This window comes from Hipposideros armiger, unplaced genomic scaffold (genome assembly GCF_001890085.2).
Source record: "Hipposideros armiger isolate ML-2016 unplaced genomic scaffold, ASM189008v1 scaffold_770, whole genome shotgun sequence".
Taxonomy (NCBI): domain Eukaryota; kingdom Metazoa; phylum Chordata; class Mammalia; order Chiroptera; family Hipposideridae; genus Hipposideros; species Hipposideros armiger.
In genome coordinates this window covers 37,256-60,564 of record NW_017732120.1, presented here as the reverse complement: position 1 = coordinate 60,564, position 23,309 = coordinate 37,256, and the positions used below count along the sequence as shown (strand labels likewise).

The window sequence follows — 23,309 nt, the reverse complement described above, 5'->3', positions numbered from 1 at the left end:
TGTGTGTGTGTGGGGGGGGTCCTGGGACACTGTTCTGCGACAGAAGTTTCAAGGCACCCCTGGCCCTCTAGGAGCAGTTGGAGATTAGGGGAGGTTGATCCTTGTGGATAGGAGATGTTATTGATGTGCCAGGGTGGGGGGCTGAGACCCTCATTTAGGAAGGGAGTGCTTAAGAGACTGAAGAAACTTTCTGAGCTCCCTAGACAAGAGCTGCAAGTCAGAGGATCCAGAGCTGGCTGGGACTCAGCTAGCCATTAAGTTGTCTGGCTTAATGGAATTCAGCTGCCTTCTCTGAGCTGGCTCGGCATTCAGTCTCCCACAATACTTTTTTTTTTTTTTTTGGTTGAAGTCTAGATAGAATATCCAGCCTCTCACAGTTAGGCTGTAGGGAGAGTTGTATTTTTATTTTATTTTATTTTTTATTTTATTTTTAAAATTTTTTTAGCTGAGCCATCCTGCCACCTGTTGGCAGCTTAGCAGCAACTCAGCCCGGGCCAGGCATCGAACCGCTGTTGCTCAGAGATCAAACTCTTGAGTGAGCTCTTAACCAACTGAGCCACTCAGCTGGCCCAGGGAGAGTTGTATTTTAATTGCCTCTTCAGATAATCTTCTTTAATACTCCACAAAACTCGACAAGTGGAAGTTTCCTCTAGATTAGTCCCATTATGGGAGGAGGGGGCCCGCCTGCGCTACTGGGGCTATCCCTGCAGTTGGGGGAGGGGAGGCCACTGGAGCCCGGGGGGCTGTTGGAGACGATCCCCCGACCCCAGCTAAGTCTCTCTACGAGTGGCCCTTGACACCCTGCACGCTCAGGAAAGGGAGGGGGCACAGTGGGGGAATCGGCGGAGGCCAGCTCCAGTCGGAGCTGAACACTGTGTGGGGTCCCCAGTTACCGCACCTCTGGGGCCATGTCTGCGCCGACACTACCCGGCCACAGGACTGAGGTTGAAGAAGTAGCACAAAACCAATCAAATGGAAGTAACAGGAAAGATATCACGCTGCTGCTGCTGACAGCAATGGATTAATTCAACAAAGAAACAGTGGAAAACTGATGACCAGCAATTTCCTATTATGGAGACTGCACATTCTGATAGTCTCAGGATGAAAAGGAAAAATTGAAGAAATATATTGAGTTAAAAGAGCCTCTGGAATATAGTTTGGATCAATAAACGAAGAAAAATGGTGAATTAGAAAAAGGAACTACCAGATTTAAGTAATTTAAAAATTACAAGAAAGAAGTTAAATGAATATGAAAATGGAGAGCTTATTTTCCCTGGAGATTTAAAACCCCATCAAATTGAAATGGACATCCATATAAATCGGTTAAAACAGAAGATTAATGATCTTACAGCAAAACCTCTACATCTGGTTGAAAAAAAAAATCAATTTCCTCCATAGGAGTTATCTATAAAAGGAATACAAAAGAGATGTGAAAACCTGGAAAATAAAAAAAAAGAAGTTGAAACAAGAAACAGTGAGCCTCAAGTCATATGCAAATGAATATGGTAGAACACAGTGCAGCAGGGCACTATAAATGGAAGACTGAAGAAAGCGTGACAGGATATGTTGCAGGAGGCTCCCGGGGATGGCCACCATGCAGCAGCCATGACTGGGTTCTTCGTGCAAGAAAGAATTCAAGAGCAAGACAGATGTAGGAAAGTGAAAGGGATTTATTAAAAATGAAAGTACACACCCTTGAAAGTGTGCGTGAACTCAGAGAACAAGACCCCCTGAGGAAGTCGCCATCAGGGATATTAATCCCTCCGGGGCAGGAATTGGTGACATCCCACTGACTTGGTTCATTCATGTCCTCTCCCCTGGGCAGGACCCTCCGTTTCCTGATTTTTCTTATTTGGTTTCCCGGAACTGTCATGGTGTCAGATGCATGGTGGAAGTGGAAGTCAGTGATCACAATGCAAATGAGACTATAATGACATAACAGTTAGCTAAAGTCCTGGTCACAAACTGGTTCTTGCTTTCCTCCAGCTGCAGGTACTGGACACAGTCACTTGTTACTTGTGTAACCAGGGAGGCACCTCATGTCATACCCTCAAGGGGGTTGTCAGTGTCCCTAAGTTATCTTTTCTGCCTCAGATAGAGTGGACACATTAAAAGAAAATCTATTTGTACAGGCACAAGCAGCATCTCAAAAAAACTTAAGAGCAGTTAAGAAAGAATAATAATGCTTCAATAAGAAGCCAAATGAAATTCAGAATTAACAAGCTGGAATGTGAAGTCTCCAAAAAGAACACTTCTGAATATTCCACTAAAGAATTGGAAGAATATAAGCAACTCTATCTAGAGGAATTAACAGTTATCCCATCCTTGGCAAAGAAATTATATGAGGCTAATGAAAGACTAGCAGAAATCAGTACCAAACTGTATTGGCGTAGAATTAACCCCTGGTCATTTGCAGAACGTGAAGAGAATTCACGAGACCCTACAAAGTGGGAGAATGAGAAAGCTTTATTGCAAGTCAGGCAATGACAGAGAGAAAGTTGTTTGGAACTGGCAGAAGGAGTTTTGCCAGGGCAGTCTGAGAGAGCTGCGCTGGGTTTCTGTTTAGCTTAAGTTTTATACTTTTTTAAACAGGATGCGGGGTGCTTGTCAGCTTGTAGGGGGGCTGCCATTACAATTGTCTTCTCCTGGGAACTGTCCTGTACCTATCCATGATGGATGTTAGCTTGCTGGGGTTGCTGGTGCAATTGGGAACTGTTCTGTTCCCATCTATGATGGATATAAGGTGCTTGTCAGCCTGCAGGTGCAGTGCTAGCCAGGGGAGTCAGAGCCAAGCGGCTCATGGTTAAACTCGTTCCTGCCTGCTTACAAGCTCACTCCTGTCAACTGTTTGCCTGTCCCATCCTGCCAGGTCACAAGTATGCTCCTGTTAACTCTTTGTTTCATCACAAATTCTTATGACCAAACAACACAAGCTACTGAGCACATCTGTTACTGGGCCAGTCCTGGAGCCACCTTGTGTTGGAAGACTTAAAAATACATTACTACTCAATGAATATGTTGCTGCAAGGAAAAACTTGGTGATGCTGACCAAGACCCCATAATAACATGGATACTTCTTGATCAAGGAATGACCTCTATCTTGCCTGTGCCAGTGGCCATCAAGGAGTGGTAACACTCCCAGCAGACAGAAATGCCAAATAAAGCTCTGTGACAAAACAGGACAGCTCTGATGAAGGCCATCCAGTGCCAGGAAGAGGACTGTGCAACTATTTTTTAAGAGCATGGTGCTGGTTCAATAGAACAGACACTGATGGCAATGTCCACTACACAGCCATTACTCAGAACTCAGTGATACCTGTGAAACTGCTGTTCCACAAGGAACATATGGGAGCAAAGATCAAGCAATATCTCACACCACTTTTACTTGCTGTACATGAAAATAAACAGCAAATGGTGGTGTTTCTAGTAAAGAAGAATGCAAACGTACATACATTTGATGAGATGAAAAGGACACTCTCACACTAGATGAATCCTCAGACACAGCCTATTTCTTCAGCAAGATGTTCGATCTTTTCTAAAGATAACTATGAATGGACTGCCACAGAATATGCTACTTTTTACAGGGATTTCAATTCAACCACAAAATGATTTCTGATTACAAAGAAGAAATGTAAACAGTCTTCTGAGAATAGCAACTTAGATATACAGCTATAGGAATGTTTAAGACATGTATCAAGAAAAACAAATTCAGTGACAAGTAATCTGCAAAATCACATTCTGACTGTAATCATGTATAAAAAACATCACCGCAAATAATAAAATTTCATATAATGCAAATTATTGATTTTCCACTTTGTATGGACTTTTGACCCATGCTAATTTGTACCATCACACACTGGTCCCTCGAAAACTACTAGTTTTCTGAGTTATGCAGGTCTCTATGTTTCATGTAAATGCTTTTCTTCGTGCAATATCAAAAACCACATTTATTAATATTACCACTCATATCATTGGAAAAGTCTTTAAGTGTTAGAAAACTGAAGCTCAGAGCGGAAAATGAAATTTTTTTCCAAAATTATAATTTTTACTCAAAAGCTCCAATTTTATCATTAACAGTAAATATTGTTAGTTTCTTTCTTTAAGTGACAGGCTCACCATGTTCATTTGATAGGAAAATGTCTGCCAGATACCTACGTCTGAATAACTAGTTTGTTAGTCATTTTCTCAAGTAAAAATTGTATTCCATGGTGGGGAGGATAGTTCAGCTTGCAACTCAAATAACTGCAGAACTGCTTGACCTGAAGACAACCATCTTATTTTGGTTTGCAGAAGAAGAGCTTTTTGTGTTCTCATTTAATTACACATTAGTGTGAACCTGGCTATTTTTTCCCCTGTGAGTGCTTGAGTGTGAAGAAATCAATGACAACCAGTACAAGTTGGTACCATTGCCTTAATTCATGCTATCAGCAGTTGACATTAGTTAAAATGTCAACACAGCAAAAAGGTAACTAGTGTCTTAGTATTGTTAGGGAAATAGCTTTGACCTTGAAGACCTTCTGAAAAGGTCTTCAGGATCCTTGGGGGGTGGGGGGGGGTTCATGGACCATCCTTGGAGAACCACTGATCTCAAGCAATAACTAATGGTGAAAATTCAAGTTAGCTGGTAGGTAGAAGAGATTAACCATTACTCTGGGTATCAGATTTGTGTTTAGTCCCAGCCCTTCTCTAGGCCACAGTTGTGTCTTCTATAAAAGGAGATAATAACAACCTGTCTTTACACAGTTGTTATAAGTAAGTCATGATGACACATTGAAAGCCCACTGTTGTGGTGTGGTTGAACAAAAAGCAGCAGACAATTCTTTCCAAGCCTACGAGTACCCTTGGGGAAGGGAAGCCTAGGCCTTTGGTCAAACTGCCAAGATGAGCATGTGCTGTGCCCATGTAACTGGAGCCAGAAAGAAAAGAAGTTTCTATCCCCACAGTGTCCCCTCTAGTGGGTAGAAAGTGCCTTGCCGCTTCCCTCACCCACCCTCGAATCTCAAGTGGACCCTCAGTTCTGGCCAGCATCCCTACATTTCTTTAGTCAGTTTACTCTTCAGCTTTCCAAGACAACCACTGTGGGCTCTAGGACAAAGCAAAGAGCTCTTAAAAAATAAAATAAAATAAGAGTTACTTGAACACAAGCACTGCAATCCTATAATAGTCAATCTGATAACCAAGATGGCTATGTGGCTAATAGGCGTGGAGATACTGAATAAAGGGATGATTCGTGTCCCAGTGAGACAGAGCAGGTCGTATGAAATTTCATCATGCTACTCAGATTGGCATGCAATTTAAAACTTATGAATTGTTTATTTTATGAATTTTATGAATTGTTATTTCTGGAATTTTCCATTTAATATTGTCTAAGTGCTGTTGATCATGGGGGACTAAACTAATGGACCTTGGGTTCACACAGAATTTAATGAATTTGATCTCAAAGGCAAGAGAAATAAAAGTAAAAATAAATGAATGGGACTGTATCAAACTAAAAAGCTTCTGAACAGCAAAACAAACCATCAACAAAACAAAGAGGCAACCAACCAAGTGGGAGAAGATATTTGCAAACAACACTTCTGATAAGAGGCTAATATCCAAAATATATTAAGGACTCGTACACCTCAACAACAAAAAAAACAAACAATCCAATTAAAAAAATGGACAGAGGACTTGAACAGACCCTTCTCTAAGAAGACACACAAACAGCCAACAGATATATAAAAAAATGATCCACTTTACTATCTATTTGGGAAATGCAAATCAAAACCACAATGAGACATCACCTCACACTTGTTAGAATGGTTGTTATCAACAAGCAAGTAATAACAAGTGCTGAAGAGGCTGTGGAGAAAAAGGAACCCTCATACACTGCTGGTGGGAATGTAAATTGGTACAGCCACTATGGAAAACATTTTGGAGTTTCCTCAAAAACTTAAGAATAGATTTACATATGACCCTGCAATCCCTTTTCTGGGTATCTATCCAAAAAATCTGAAAACATTTATTCATAAAGATATATGTACCCCTATATTCACTGGAGCATTATTCATGGTGGCCAACATGGAAACTAAAGTGTCCTTTGATAGATGATTGGATAAAGATATGGTACATATACACAATGGAATATTACTCAGCCATAAGAAAAAATGAAATCCTTTCATTTGTCACAACATGGATGGATCTTGAGATTATCATGCTTTGAGAAATAAGTCAGACAGAAAAAGTTGAGAATAATATGATTTCACTCATATGTGGGATATGAAACTGAACAAATGAATAATACAAACAAACAAACAAAAACTCATAGACACAGACAACAATTTAGTAATCGCCAGAGGATAAGAGGGAAAGGAGAATGGTACAATAGGGTAATGGGAGTCAAATATATGGTGATGTTAGAACTGACTCTGGGTGGTGAGCACACGATGCAATATATAGATGATGCATTACAGAATTGTACACTTGAACCCTATGTAATTTTAGTAACCAATGTCACCCCAATAAATATAATAAAAGTTAAAAACAAGTAACGTGAATTATTTATTTCAAGAATTGCTATTTCTGGAGTTTTTCATTTAATATTTTGTAGATATGGGGATCTACTATACTCATTCCTACATACTGACATGAAAACAGGCATCAGTTAAAAAAAATTAAAGTTCCCTTTTTTTCAATTGTTCTGCATCTAACAAGTAATGATAAATAGTAAACATAGATTCTGAATAAACACAGTTTGTGAACATTTTTGCCATTGTTAGATAAGAAAACTCAATATTTAGAAAAAACTGATCATTGATTTTGATGCAATTCTACCTTTAAAAAATGAAGTGTCATACACTTTAAATATAAAAAGCCTTTATGGACCATAAGGTTTCATTTATTACTGAAAATGTCACACCAGGAAAAAACCAGAATGCCAATAAAATGATTTACTGACCTAATGAGCATATAAAAAGCCTCTCAAAATAATTTGTCATTAAAATATAGGGAAAATTTGTGACAATAAATTACTGAATTAAGTATAAAGACAGGTAACCCCAACATAAATTATGCTGAATGAAAGAGATCATTTGAAAACACCTAGATGTAAGATCAAGGTTTTAGCAACTCTATGTGCCCAGTGTATAGAGTAGAGTGACCACAACTTTGCATTTTTTGGGATTCCTGAATTTGAAATTCATGCAACTAAGAGCTTGCACCAATAACAAAAGATACAATAATGAGCAGATTAACTGGGCAATCTAAGAAGAAAAAGCCAAAAAGGTTTCCATGCCCATTTTCAAGATTCCACATATGAAAGACAATCTTAGGAAAGAGTAATTTGTACCTTAACAAATATGCATTTCAGGGTGGATCTTTTAAGAGGTAAAATTATCTGGGGGATTAAACACAAAATTAAATCACCATAGATTATCCTGGATATCGTTAAGGTCATTTATATTTTGGAATTCTCTAAGAAATCTGAATGTTCAGCTTGCATTCCGCAGCTAATATTTGATTACATACTTCACAGAGCAATTTACGTTAAGATTTTCTACATAAAACTGTGGTAATACAGTTTATTCTCTGCAGTGGGTTAAATTGTGTCCCCTCAAAATTCATGTCCATCCAGAAGCTCAAATGTGATTGTATTGGGAAATGGTCTTTGCAGATGCAATTAAAGATTAAGATGAGATCATATTGGATTACGGTGGCCCCTAAATTCAACAACTGGTGTTATAGGAAGAGAGGTCAGAGAAACACACAGACAGGGGAGACACAAACAAGGGGGAAAAGCTTGTGAAGACAAAGGGAGAGATTAGTGATGGCAGCTGCAAGAAACACATCTTCAAGGATTGCTGGGAGCCACTAGACACTAGGAAGAGGCAAGAAAACATTCTTCCCTCAGTACAACTGAGGGAATGTGGCAATACTAACACCTTGATTCAGGGGTTTAGCCTCCAGAACTGTGAGTTTCCGTTGATTTAAGCCACCAAGTTTATGTATTATATAGACCTAACCCACAAATGCATCCTCTACTTTGTGTGTGTGTGTGTGTGTGTGTGTGTGTGTGTGTGTGTGTGTGTGTGTAATCCTACCTCTGTCAATTGCTTCAAGTATCTTGGTCCAGTAATTGGTCCATCTCAAATCTTCAATTTTGCCCTCTGCACTGTCTTTTTCTTTGGCTTTAAAATAAAAACTTCATTATCTTCTATCCCAGGAGAAAACTGTCGACGTAAGAAACATCCAAACCTATAGAGAATTTTTATGAGTTTATTTGAGCCAAACTGATGATATTTGCTGGGAAGCAAAATTCCAACAAATTGAGAAAACACTCCAGAGAACGGCAGTTTTGCAGCTAATTTTATACATTAGAATCAAAGGAGGGTTATGGCTGGTGGTAGGTTAAGTGGGCATGAGAAAGCAAAATGCAGAAATTTTGGGGATTGAATAAGAAGTAAAACGGAAAGACACATACTTCTTTTACATTGGTGGGTACAGGATAGTTAACAATGAACATTTACAGCACATAGAGGTGGGATGTGGGAACAAGTTAACAATGAAGGGTTCTGTGGTCTCATGCTCTGGGGCAGTGGGTTGTGCCAGGAGGGGTCTGGAAAAGAAGGTTTCTCTGATGGTTCAAAGGTATATTATCTTAGATGCAAAAAGACAACAGACATGCCCACTAAGGTAAAGTAAACTGACCTTTGTCAAGGAAGCAAGAGGCCTAGGATGTGACTACCATGATGACCTGCTTTTAGTTAGGAATTTTTATGTTCAGACCACCCTCTGTGTTTACTTTCAGTCTCTGAGTTTGTAGGGCTCAGGATGTTGGCCTCCCCTGAGCTTGTCAGGTTTAGTATGTGGCCCTTTTTGGTCCACATTCCCCCATTTTGGTCATAAATCAAGCTGAAGGAAGTCCTGATGACCAACCTTTTGGTTGGATAATGTGATCCCACAGTGCTAGAAAAGCCTATTGCTTGGAGGTTTCAGAGTCATTATTCGTTTTGTTGAAATGGTGGACTATTGGGGGTGAGGCAAGACAATAATCTAAGAAGTTAAGGCTGAATTTTTTTAAAGGCAAAGGGAAGCAAATGGGAGGCACTCAGGTCTTATGGACCTTTACTAAAAAGAAAAAAAGAAAAGAAAACAACAAAAAAACACATTTGGATTATTTTTAACCTGCAAGCTATTAGGATTTAATTTTTGTTGTCTGTTTTACTTTTCTGTGTTTTGCGTTTAGTATAAAAGACCTTTGAAATGTTAATGTAATTTTTTTCAGACCCCTTAGGGCACGCCCACTGTACCAAAGCATGAGACCACAGAACCCCTTATTGTTATTTTCTTTTGGGAATACCATTTTTATGTATTATAAATTTTAATTATTAATTATTTTATATTCATCAATGTAAAACAAAAGTATGTGCTTTGTTTTAATTTTTATTTAATTTTAGATATGTTTCCACCTTCCTTTTTTTACCCCCTCAATTTACCAATGCTGAATTTTATGTAAACCTTCTCATGTTTTTTAATTTTTATTTTAATGTATAAAATCAGCTGCAACACTGCTATTTTACAAAGCATTTTTTAAATTTGTTGACACTTTTGCTTCTGACAATTGTCAGTTTGGCTTAAATCATTTTTTTTTCAGGTTTGTACATTTATTACATCAACATTTACTTGGCATAGAGGGCAGGATTCCCAAGAAGCCCACCCAGGACCACCCTACAGACCTGGACCCTGTGCTAGGTGCCAAGAGGGGCCCGTAATGCTCCCTGGTTCCCTGCTTTGAATTGGGTGAGCTTCGGTGAGTTTTTCTTGGAATTCCAAACCTCCCTGTTTTAAGGTAGGAGGCCCTGACTTGATTTGAGCTATTCTCAAAGAACAAAAAAACAAAGAAATCCTTGAGGTGGCACTAATGGTTAAGGGTTGAGATAACCCACAGAAAAGAAGAAAAAAAAATGGATGGTTGATTTTTAATTTTGGCTTTTCAGTTGGAAATGCTTACTGAGAATATGAACAAAACCTTTTGTTAGATAAATGAGAGTCGGAATTTGTTCAGCTTCTAGGATAAAGGAAATTGACTCCCTCCAGCTCCAATTTTGGGTATTCTGAGGTGACTAAGAATCTGTGTGGAGGTGTCAGAAGGTACCCCTCAAGGTAGGCAGGGCACCATAGGGATCCCAGCAGAACTGTAATTAACTAACTGACTCATCTGTGGACATGCATATAAAGGCCAGTTGCCTAGCCTTCCGAGTCCTTGTGGTTGTTATTACATAGCCAGGGAAAGAAACCAAGACACCTAAACGGGTTGGAGTGACTCAGGAGGTGACAGACCCTTGGAGATCAATCCATAAACAGCACACTTCAACCCACTACACAATACCCCTAGAAATTTGTTCATATTCTTCAGATCTCAAAAGAAAACTAAAATTAACATGGGAAATTGTGCCTCCGCGGCCAACAAGCCCTCAGCACCCAGCCCCCATTATAGTCCTATATATACAAATACATTTTGTAAGGAGCCTTTACTTGCAAGTACTTACAGAAATGAGAAGGTTTCACTAGAAGTGACATCAACTTAAGATGGCAGAAATGGAGTTCTTTTGACACCTTAATTATTATTATTATTATTATTATTATTATTATTATTATTATTGCATGCACCATAGGAAAAAAAAAAGCCAGCCCTAAAATCAAACGGAATGAATGCGAGGCTTACCTCAGTTGGCAAATAGAAGCCTCTGAAACAGAGCACAGAGAGACTTTCTTCTCTCCAGAAAGTTATTAAGAAAATTTTCAAGACAGTCTCTGAAGGTTTCCAAAGCTGCTCAATGCCAACACCCCACTTTCTCCACTTCTCCAACTGCCCTGCTGTATCCTTTACTTTGTTGTCCAGACTCAATCTCCTTTCATCCTTTCCCTCTCTGTCTCTTCTCAAAACAGACAATAACAGACAGTAGCCTCTGAATTATACCCTATTTTGGCTGTCATACTAACCTTTTCTGCTGTTTTCTCAGCCAGGATTGTTAAAATAGAAGTGCACAATATCTACTCCACAAATTTACCATTACCCCTCCCTGCAATTTGATTTTGGCCCATGTACTCTAGGTATAAATACATACAAACGAAAATAACTCCCCTCTAACAATGTGAACAATTCACTTACATTCTAAAGCTCCTGGTCTACAGGACATCAAATTCAAACTAAAATAAAAGCTGTCTTCCATGTTTCTGGCATTTAAAACGATGCATGAAGACTTAAGTAACCAAACCATAGGGGAAACAGCTGATAATTAAAAACTGAAAGATGAAGGGAAATTAAAATATAGTTTCATTAATAAAGTAGGGTATTTTAATCCAAAATTCCAATTGAAACAGTTCAATTGTATAGGAAAGAAAGAGTGAAATATCAATAAATTCTATCCGACTGACCCAGAATTGTTATTTTTCTAATTATACAATACAACACAGCAGGAATCGTGAAGAACGACTATTGCCAAAGTAACCCTGATACCTGGAGATCAAATGAAATCCCATGATGCTCATGAAAGTATTACGAATTGACAATTCTCTTATCTAGAAAAACTGAAAGACAGGAATGGACTGAACAAAGACACTCAATTAACCAGTAAAGTCAAGTCATGTATGTACACATTTAACTTAATGAATTCAATTCTACACCAGGCAAAAATAAACAAATAAAAGTAATTTGGTACCACATGGCCTATAGGAAACCAAACTAGCTTATCTAGTATTATCTGGAGAAACTGTGACCTCTACTGATATTGGAGGGAAAATATCCTATTAGAATTATTCAGAGGCAATATGGCTCGTGCAAAATCATGCAGATGATCTTTTAGGGGAGAGTTAAGGTATTTCATGGGTGATGATTACATGTGATTTTCTCCTTTATATAACAACTTTAGAACCTTAGCCCATGTAAAAAATGAAATCCCAATGAATGAACTGAGTGTATTTGACAAATGTTACACTAAATGATAATAATTTTTAAAAAGTAACATTCTAAGAGTGTCAGCATATAAAAGATATAGAAGAGGGCATGATTATAATTTGGGATAAATTATAGGAAAAGAGAAAATAAAAAGAAGTGATATGTAATGAAGTGATACTAAAAAGTCATAAAATAAGGCCCAATGTGGCAACAAGCGGCAGTTATGGCAGAGTGAGAATGAGAGGACGCAAAAGCAGAATAAGAGTTTTATTTGTAGAGACCCAATGACTGTTGTTTGATCATCTCACATTAAGTAAGCAAAGGTAAAGATAGGAAGATGTAAATGATCAGTATTTATTTAATTCTCCTATTCTGCTCGGGAATGTGAAATGCAAAATATTTGTTTTTATGCTTTCATTACATAATGTAAATGTTTCATTTTTAGCCATGCTACACTTAAGACACTAGTCCAATGTAGTAATCCAGGTCATACTATTTCATCTTTCTTTGAGGAGGGGAGGGGAGTCTATGACTGTGAACATAAAGAAGTGTGTGTGTGCACATGACTTATTATGTGTAATTATGCCAATCACTTACATAAGTTATATTATTTAATTATAAAATAATCCTATGAGGTAGACATTTATCAACTCTAGTTCAGAGATGAGAAAAATCAGGCTCAGGCTGATGATGTGTGACTTGTCCACAGAAAAAGAGCAAATTGGGTTGGGCTCTGAACTCACAAATCTTGACTCCAAGTCTGTCTGGCATTCCTTTTTTTTAAAAAAAATTATTATTATTATTATTATTATTATTATTATTAGTTTCAGGTGTACAAAATAATGCAATAGTTATACTTTTCACTCCTGACAAAGTGACAACCCCCTCCCCTAATCCACCGCCCCCCCACCCCCAATATCATACATATTACAATTCCATTGACTCTACTCCCCACACTGTACTCCACATCCTGTGACTATATACATAACATATAATATTATTCAATGGCAGCTTCAGATATGCAGTGCAGTGGTCAGGCCTCTACACCGTCCATGATGTGCAAGGCTGGCATTCTTAAACCTCATGGTGTTGATCATGAACTACTTTAAAGTGAGACATACTTTATATATACAATCTCACTTACTTCTCACAACAACTCTGCACTGTAGACATAATGATGCCCATTTTACAAATAAAGGAACTGAGTCTCAAGGAGATTATATATAATTGTCCAAAGACAGATAGCTAAAATGTGACAGGCTGAGATTAGAATCCAAGGCTGTTTGACTTTACATGCAGTTTGAAACAAAGAATTACACAACATTTATAGAAATAAAATCGATTTCTTCACTAACAAATCAAATTCTACTTGATTTTATCCACAAATAATTCCAGATTTGTTTTAAAAAAATTAGTGTTAAAAACCATTGAATATTGACTGTATTATTTTTTACATGAAAGGATTAAATTTAACTTACATTAACCCAGCTGAAATAAAGATTCCACTCTTTAGGAATTTGTTAATTTACTTTTATTTAAATCACTACTTTTTCTTTCTCTTTTTGGACATACAAAGGCTACTGTAAAATATCTCCAAGTGATCAACACGTCTACATGTCAAGGAAGGAAATAGTTGTATTTCCTCTTTCTCCTTCTTTGGCCACATTGTATCCCCAAAGCAAAGTATAATAAAACAAATCAGTGGCTTCGGAAGAGGACTCAGATAGCCATGAAGCCTTCTGGGCCATCATTGCTAGGATCCTGTGAGCAACCCTGTCATTTTTTGTCAGCTAGGGATTATAACCCCTCTAGCAAAAGAAAAGTACACTCTTGGGCACAAAAGTCAAGAAATAAACACAATTAAGGAGATGATGTTTTTCCTTCTAAACTATTGTTCACTTCACAAAGAGCTCAAATCTGATTCAACTGATCAAAATGCTAGGAAGCAGTAATAATTTGTAGAGTACAGAAACAGACACCTTGCTAATGCTGGCACCGTCACTCTATTTCAAGGTGAAAACAAAAGGTTAAGAATTTCACTTCTGATCACAATGTTCTCTCACCTAAGTTGAGGTTCTCAGATTTCCTTCAGAAGAGAGAAAAGGAGGATATATAGGTAGTATCTGGTTATAAGAAATTGGACTGGAAGCATCAGCTTATTTTATGTATCATCAGAAACGTTAAGTCAAAATGTGATCCCAAAACCTTGATATGATAAAATCCAGGTCCTTCTGCTAAAATACTTAAGTCATCCAGGCCCACACATTCTTTACAGCTATAGCAAATCCTTTACCACATAACACACAAGGCTGTAAATCTACATTGTAGAAGTCTGAACTTCTCTCTCTCCCATACTTTACTGCTCACTGAATTTCCTTTGCCTATGCATCTGTAAACAGAACTTAAACCTGGGTTAGATCCAAGTAGATCTCAGCTCCAAAACCTTTAGAAGCCAGGTAAGTGACTTTTAAGACTTGTGATTGGGGAGGTTTACAGGTAGCAAAGAACAAGATGTCTTTTCAGTGCCAACGCAGAACAGATTGTCAGGCTGATAAGATGAAATACCCTTCGCTGTCTTTTTATGTTCATTGCAGTCCCAGAAAGTAGGTGCTTAAAAACAAAATTTCTGGAAATGTGTTGATGAAGTATAAAACTTATATAATTGTTTTTTTAATATACTTTTGTCATTATTATAATATTTCTATATTTGGCTTTACACATATTTTACAGAGCAGATTTTGCTTTATGCTCTGGTAATTTCCCACTTTATATAATTCAAATATGAAGGCACTTGCAAGGTTACTGAATGTACTTATTTTTAAAAATTAAAAACAATCCTGTTTTCATTTTTATATTGTTGTTCACCTGTGTACTTGGCTATAAATTTGGATTGAATAGAATGACCTCAAAATTGTATTATTACAACACTATCTAAAAGGATTACAAAGTGCTTTATGAATAGTAAATATTTTCTAATATTTTTGAATAGTGTGTAGTGACAAATAAAGCATGTCTGGAACAAAATACTACATGATGAGATGAATATTACTTACCAAATTCCTTGGGGACTGCTATAGAATAAACACAATTATGTCCCACACTGTAATTTTTTGGATAGTTTGGTGATAGAACAGTGCCTTCTGAACCCGTTGAACGACTTCCACATGGTGCTAGGAGATAAAAATGATAAAACATTATTTTTAGAAAAAATTTAAAATTCATACTATGAACATTTTCTTGATATAAAATCATGGCAACTGGGTTTTTAGGTGTATCATTTATCTTCATATTTTAACAAGATCCCCCATTGTCAAATATTTTTAAAAAAATAAACTATACACATACAAAATTTTTTTTTTTTAAGATTTTTATTGGGGAGTTGGGGGGAGGGGAACAGCATTGGGGAATCATCGGGGAATGGGAACAGACAAGTTGTTGGCCTTTTGTTCTTCAGTCTAGTTGTGGAGGACGTCACTTTACTGGCCCATGTTGGTATTATCATCGTGCTCTTCCCGGGTGAGGAAGTCACTCACCGGCCATTGAATGGATGCTCACAGTGGCTCACGGCTGCTCATGAAAGCACACACCAGCTGCCGGCCAGCCCCACTGCAGCCTACGCCATCACCGGAGACTCACGGCAGCCCACCTTCAGGTCGAGCTGTTGTTCACCATCTTAGCTGTAGAGGGCGCAGCATCACTGGCCCTCTATGTGGGATCTGAACTGGGGCCCTGCTGCTCAGAGCTGGCATCCCAAGCCAACTACTAACCAACGTGCCACTTGGCCGTCCCATACAAAACTTTTTAAGCATTAAGATTTACTCTTTTCAGAAACAAAGTAATATAATAATGTTGTAATGGTGCTATCTCCAGAGGTAATAATGATACCCCTGCTTTCACTTATGATAAAAGTGTAATGATAATCATGTTTTTTATAATGATGAGAAATTATTTATGTAAGCAAGAAATTGCTTCACTGACAGGTTTTGAAACTCTACTGAAAATCAACCCTGATTATGCTGCCACCAAATTTAGTATTTCTACACATGGTACAGGGATGGCTGTACAAATACATTCACCCACTCCTCTAAGTAAAATAGTCTCTCACCAATCTATATCTGTTCACATGATTTACACTTAACTCAGAGGAGTTGTTAATGGTGTATAGAGGCAGATTTTATGCTACTTCAGCCCCAAATGTGCTCTGTTCCTAAAAACAATGAGGGCAAAACCAATGTTTCTGGCAAATTTGTAGATGATGGTTCTGTTGTTCACAAGATAGGGGGATTTACTGGGATTCATACTTCTGGAACTCAGGGAGACACCTGGGCTACTAATAGAGATTTAGGTATCCAAAGCTTAAAGATGATTGTTGATATTCTTTAAGAGAATGAGGTCACCAGAAAAAAAATATGTAGAATGAGAAAAGATGGCCAAAAGAGGAGGTCTTGGGGATGCCCAGGTAGAATCAGGTAGAGGGTGGCTACAAAGAAATTAGTCCCCTTGGGAGCAATGGGAAAAGAATGTTTCAATTAAAGAAAATATTCAAAAAGGTTAAGTGTTGCAAAATGGTAATAAATGAAAAGGGAGTCTGAGTGGATTTGGCAATTTGGGGTATCAGGGAGCAGGGAACTTCGATATGGCCCTGGTTTCCTTGAGGTGGGATTTCGCTGAGGCTTGCCTGCCTGCTGGCCTAGCCCCATGCCCCTGGAGGTGGAATGATCTTCCTGATAGGAACTCTACTGCCAGTTGGGAGCCATCCTGCCTGCAGCACACAGTTGCTGGTTTCCCACTCTACAGTGTAGGTATTTCAGGTTGAGTCTGTTGAGGCAATGTCCGTGGTTGTTGTAAGATACCTGGAATTGCATAGGAAGCCCAATGTTTTTGATCCTCAGCTTCTATTAATATTAAAGCTGATGGTTTGATTTCCTTCAGCCTCTCTCTTAATTGGCTTTGAACTTGTGCAGGGTTCCCCTCAAACACTAAAGAGGGAGTTGTTGGCATTATTAATACTGTGGTTTTAACCAAAGCAGCTTTCTGAAATTACAACCAGCAAGCCAAATCCAGTCCACACCAAGAGAAGTTTTTTTCATTTTTAAAGAGTTACAAAACGAAAAACAAAAACTGAGAGTATGTGATAAAGACATGTGGCCAGCAAAGCCCAAATAGGGACAGAAAGTCCTTACAAAGGGAAAATCCGGAACACTGATCTGGAGGCCCTTGGAAAAAAGATAAGATAAAGAACAAAAGTGGAGTGACTAGTTTTAAAAAGCATTAGTGACACTCCTTGGTGACCGAGAAAAAGGCTGAAGGAGACTAGAAGTACATTTATATGAGTAGGTTTATGTTTTTTGTCAGAAATTTATTGGAGTTGATGTCTGGTTTTCTTTTTAAAGAGAACTGGTGTGTGCTATTTGGCTCAAGAAGCCGGTATGACAGTTTAAAAATGTCAAAACTTTTGATCAATTCCTGGCCAAAGTTTAAAATGTAGCAGTGTATTTAAAACAACACTAACAGCATGTTGTGTTAAGTTGGGCGGTTAACAAATGTTCTGCCTTTTTTCTTTTAATATTATGATCAAATGGTAACAAATAGTTAAAATTAAACATACTGAAGTTAGAACTCCCCAGAATAACAACAAATTGACAGTGATGATAAAAAGCAAAGATGCAGCATTCTCATCACTCATTATGTTGGGAGATTAGAGTAGTCAGGTGTATTCTTTCTTACCTTGGCACTGATACCTTTATTCAATGGGTAATATTACTGATGAGAGAAGCATTCAAGAGTGAGCAGCAGTATGTTTCATGTTGACTTTCCTTCTGATTTTAAGGTGCTCCAAAATTACAATACTTCAAATGCATATGACAGAACCCTAATTTTTAAATTATGAAAGTAGAAATAGAAACAAGAGCTTCTAACCCAAGGTTAGCTTTGTGGTTCAGTCATGAATATTCTGTCATTCCACATTAATATGCGTGTGACAGCTCAATTTGTTTGGTGTATTTTATTTTGCATAATGGACATTTAGGGCAGCTTTTGTTGATGATCTAATTTATAAATATGAAAAATATAAAGGTTTTCATTTTAAACCACTGAGGAATATAAATGAGGTTTCAGTATAATCAGTATAATGTCCTTTATGGTAACTAATATGTAGATTCTGTTATTTGTACTGGTAGCAATAATTTTTGTTTCTTCTGGTTAGTGATTACAGCACTTAATTTATAGTCAGCTATGCTAAATACTGTAGTGATGGACAATACTTTATGCAGTATGTAAATATCATAAAAAAGGGAAAATTATGCTGTGAGATATAGATTTATTGTAATCTGTTTTATATTTATGAAAATATAAATGGAATAATGACTAGGCCAAGCCAACTTTACTAATTCTCCTAGAAGCTTTTTAATGGTTCCTAGAAGCTTTTGATAGTCTCTCTTCCTGTTTTAATTTCACCTCATTGGCTAGTATAGAAAAGGGCAGTCTTTATCCTCTGTTAACAATCAGTAAAAGATAAAAGCAAGCCAGGACTTTGAATTTGAGGCTTCTTTTAGCCATTTGACTTATACTTGTGGGCCTTGGGTCAAACCGGCTGTGTTTCCCTAAACAGCCCATATCATTGGAATGCTTTAACTATAATAACTCATTTGTTCCTGATTATAATTTATGCCACACTGCGACTACTTCTTATATCTGTATTTTAATAGCATTTTTGGAAAACACACAAATTATGAGGAAAAAATACAGTTCTGAGATGAACTAAATTTGGGGACTATATGGGTAAAAGAAACAGGGTTCTTTACTGTAGGACTTCATTGAGACTTTAGTAAGGTTTGGGGAATATCATGCTCTTTCTTAGGCATTTATTCCATCATGGAGACTGTTTTCAGTGTGACTTCTCACAGGACAAGCGTTCCCCAGAGCACACTGTGCAAAATGCCAGATTGATGATTCTAAAATGTGCTATTGCTTTGGCAATAATTCTAACATTTATATTATTGACTGTAATTCATTAAGATTTTTAGCAGGAAAGAATTGTGTTTTATGGATACATAGAGAGCCAGAGTATTTTAAACACTTAAAATATCAAACAGCATTTCATAAAACGCTGTTATTCTTGATACTCTATCCCTGACTTTTGGGGTCCAATACATCACTGATTTGTTGCTTGTACCCTAATGTAGCTTATCAGCCTCTCTCCTGTTGGCCACTGTCACCATCCAGACCCCCAGCAGTTTCCACACACACTCTTCCAATAATAGACAACCAGCTCCACTCCTCCCTGTAAGTTCTTACTACTGCCAGTGATTTTTCTAACACAGTCTTATCATGTTTGTCTTCTCTTCCTAGAACAGTTCTGATAAATAGTAGGTCCACCATAAATTCCTCTTTGATTATTAAATGAACGATGCTTGTAAGATCAGGCTACTATAAAATAGTGTTCTACAGTCAGCATGTAACACAAACATTTCACTTGGTTGAAATTACCCCAGAAATTCACTTAAATCCAAGACAGACTTGAAAGAAACCCTCTCTTACTAAATCCATATAAGCCTATTTTTTTTTCTTTCTGTGATTGAAAGTATCACTGTTTTGCTGACTACCATGAGTCACTGTTGCTTTACATTTAGAGGCAATATTATGTGACAATTTATGTATCTTTAAACATTAGAGATATAGTCAATGATAAGATTTTTACAGTACAAGAGCCCCTGAGGAAATAGCAAACAGCAAACTCATGTCTACCATTTCACAGTAGCAAATCCATGCCAACATTTATTCAGTCTGGAGTGTACCCTTATTAAGTAAGCAAAATCACCCACACAGTTTAACTTTCTATTGTTTTCCTCACTCTCTCTTTGTGTTTGTTTTTTAAAAATCTTGTGGCTGAGTTTGTATGGTGTGCTTTGTATAAGTGAAATGTGCCCATGCTGTAACTTTACTATATATGCTTGTTGTACTCCTGAACTATGAAGTAGTGATGGAGGAGGCAGGTATTTCCAGGGAAATCAGAGGATGAGGCTGCACCTGGGGTTAAGGCTTCTAGTCACCTCATAAAAAGGATCCCCCACCTATGGTTTGATCATGAGTGTGGGATGGAGAGGGAAGACAATGAGGAGGAGGAAGATGAGGGGGAGGAGCCTTCCCACTGAGTAAAACAGAAAAATCCCAAACCATTTACAGGGAAGAGGTACTACCTGAATGTCCATATATCTTAGAGACTTTATCGTACATGGAACATAGCCTTAAGCTACTTGGAATTTCAAATCTGTCTTTTCACTTGTGCGATGCATAATTTATTATCAAATATACTCTATAATGAAAATGATTATGTAATGTATAAATTTTTCTCAGAAAGCAAGTTAGGTACTTTTTAAAAGTGATGAATTCTTACAGGTCACAAAAGAGCAATATGATATATTAAATCAATAATTTACTAGATGTGGCCTGTGACTCCTTCAGCTGAAAAGAACTGCTATACCTTACAAAAGTGCTGGTCCACATCTAATAAAATACTTATGCCCTGATATAGCCTGATTGGATGTCACAAACCATATATCCCGGTAAAGAATGTGTTTGAAAGCTGTATCTCCCATAGAGACTTTTTTTTTTAAGAGGACTTTCATAACCTTAAGCTCATGATGTGAATTTGTAATGCAGAGACAGCTAGACAGCCATTATTCCCAGTATTGACTTTAATATTAAAATGACTTTTGCTACTTTTTTTCTTTGTTAAAAATCTTGATCTTAGTAAAAATACCTAACTATTCAGTCATTCATTTCATGCTCTTTTTCGTGTCCTATGGAAGTATACATACTTCCTTCTGTTTATCTGCCTTAGATCATAAGCCTCCAATAAGGCTACGTTAGCCTCATGGTGATAAATACGATTTTAATTATCGACTATTACTCTAAGTAACTTATTTATTTTGCTCTTCATTTTACTCCCCATATTTTTGATACATTCACATTTATTTATATGCTATGAGTTTTCTATTGTTTTATCTGTTCATTCAAATGAAAAAAGCAAAAATCAATCTTTATTACTTGCAAATTAATTTTGTGTTATGATTCCACACTCCTGTTTAACTCTAAAGAAAAAGAAATCCATCTCAGTGTTGTAATTCAGTGGCTTGTAAACCATTTTAATGACTCACTAAATCAACTTAGTAGGTTAATAGCGTCTATTTATGTCAGCTCACTGCCTGGACTCATTCATTTGATTTTGCTGGCTAGGAAAGCCTTCTCGCTATCCTGTAGCACTCCGTAAGTTGTATGCTCCATCAGAGAGTGTGTTCTTAGAAAAAAGAAGAGTCATTCAATGACAAAGGCCTATGAGTAGCTTTTGGATAGATCTTCCATGTCATCATACACAAATTCTACTAATAATGATCTTGTAGGTGTTGGTAGTTCAAGTGCGATACTTATGTCACTCATTCTTAACTTCATTTTCAAGATTGAGATATAATTCACAGACCATTCAATTCACTCTTCTAAAGTATACAAGTGAGTGTCTATTTAAGCATATGCACAGTGTTGTGTCACCAACCCCACTATCTCATTTCAGAATACTTTTGTCACCCCAAAAATAATTCCTGTACTCATGAGCAGTTACTCCCCATTCGCTCAACTCCCAAGTCCCTAGCAATCACTAATCCATGATTTTTGTAGACAACTGTGCATGAGAAGACAAGTTCTGAAAATAATTTTGATTGGATTATTGGCACTTTTTAAAAACTTAAATCCCTTTTCATTCCCTTGGTTTATTTTATACTTCTCTCTAAGTCATAGCTTATTAGTAATGGCAACCTTTTATTGTTTAAAAAATACTTTAAAAAGCTAATATATTAGTACAAAATAAGTTCAGAGGGGAAAAAGAAAACACTCTGTAACAAATTATTCACCCTACCTAATCTCCTCCCAAACATTGCTTTCTCAGGAAAGTCCTCTTGTCTTCCAGACTAGTTCAGAATCCCCCATCATACAGCCCTCCATTGATTATTTTTAGGATACTGATTATAACTTGTAAGTATATATTTATTTGATTAACTCTTTAATTAAGGTCTGTCTCTATCTCTAGACTCCAAGTTCTATTAAATCAAAATTTCCCTGTATTTTTTGGGCATATCATTTTTATACCATTTATAGCCTAGCATAGTGCCTGTTTATACAATAAGCATCTAATGTACATAATGAAGGGCCAGCCGAGTGGCTCAGTTGGTTAAGAGCTTGCTCAAGAGTTTGAGCTCTGAGCAACAGCGGTTTGATGCCTGGACTGAGCTGAGCTGCTAAAAGGTGGCAGGATGGCTCAGCTAAAAAAAAAAAAAAAAAAAAATATATATATATATATATATATATACACACACACACACACACACACACACACACACACACACACACAATGAATATAAAGAAAAATCAAATATACATTATATTAATAATGTTAATACCTTGCCATTGATGAAATGTATGGAATGTAAAACATGGATTTTTCAAACCCTGTGTTTAGGGTAGCAGGGCAGAATACAATATAAAACCCAAAGATCTGGAATCAGGAAGGAAGGTCCAGGTTTAATTTACCGCTTTGCTATTCATTGACTGAGTAACCTTGGGGGCGAGGAAAATTGAACTGGAATAGGAAGTGTCTGTTATTTCTGATAGATGGCGTGGGCTTAGGTAAAATGAATTAAGAAACTCTCCTGACCTAATCCAGAATCTTCAGGAGGGATATAATGAGGCTTTCATAAAGGCCTTAAGATGATGAAAAAAATCTCAATCCCAGGAAAGAATACAAAGGATAGAGAAAGGGCAGGAAGAACTTCCCTAGTGTTTTTGCCAAACTTGTATTGGGAGAGAGATGGCAATATCATTTACGACCCTACCCAGGGCATTGTTTATGAGAAACTCAAGGCTTTTACTTCCCTCTCCTCTTCATTTCCCTAAGGATGATGGAGTACTCCATCCCCAAGCAAGAGGAATCTATATCTGCAATTCAGCTGTTTTCTTAATGGGTGGGGTCACTGTGTCCACCTGTTCATGGTCAGTGTGGATGTGGTCCTCGATTTTTTTGGACTCTACATTCTTTAGAAGTCCAGGAGGAAATAAGAACCAATAGTATTAATAAAAGGGAGGAGAAACTGGTCCATCTTCTCCTTTTCCATATAACTTACGGGTTCTTTTCATTGTTCCATGGATTTTGGATGGGAGGATGTCCATATTTTTACTAGGCCCTAACTGAATTTTTTTTTCTAATTGGATTTTAGCATTTCCTTTCATTTCAAATGTAGACACAAAGCACGATAATATTAAAAGTACTAGGACTGGGACGTCCGAGCGGCTCACTGGTTAAGAGTTGGCTTGGGAGCATGGGCTC

The 23,309-nt window shown here is 37.4% G+C and overlaps 1 protein-coding gene across 1 annotated transcript in view; it reads right to left on the bottom strand.

Annotated features, from left to right (window-relative positions):
- CSMD3 (CUB and Sushi multiple domains 3) overlaps positions 1-23,309 on the bottom strand; it is a gene marked incomplete at its 5' end in the record, with an annotated part of 280,868 nt that overhangs the window by 221,568 nt on the left and 35,991 nt on the right. Inside the window, one exon of the mRNA XM_019628256.1 lies at positions 14,989-15,105. Within this exon, the coding sequence (XP_019483801.1) occupies positions 14,989-15,105 (117 nt within the window). The remainder of the gene's footprint in view (positions 1-14,988; positions 15,106-23,309) is intronic.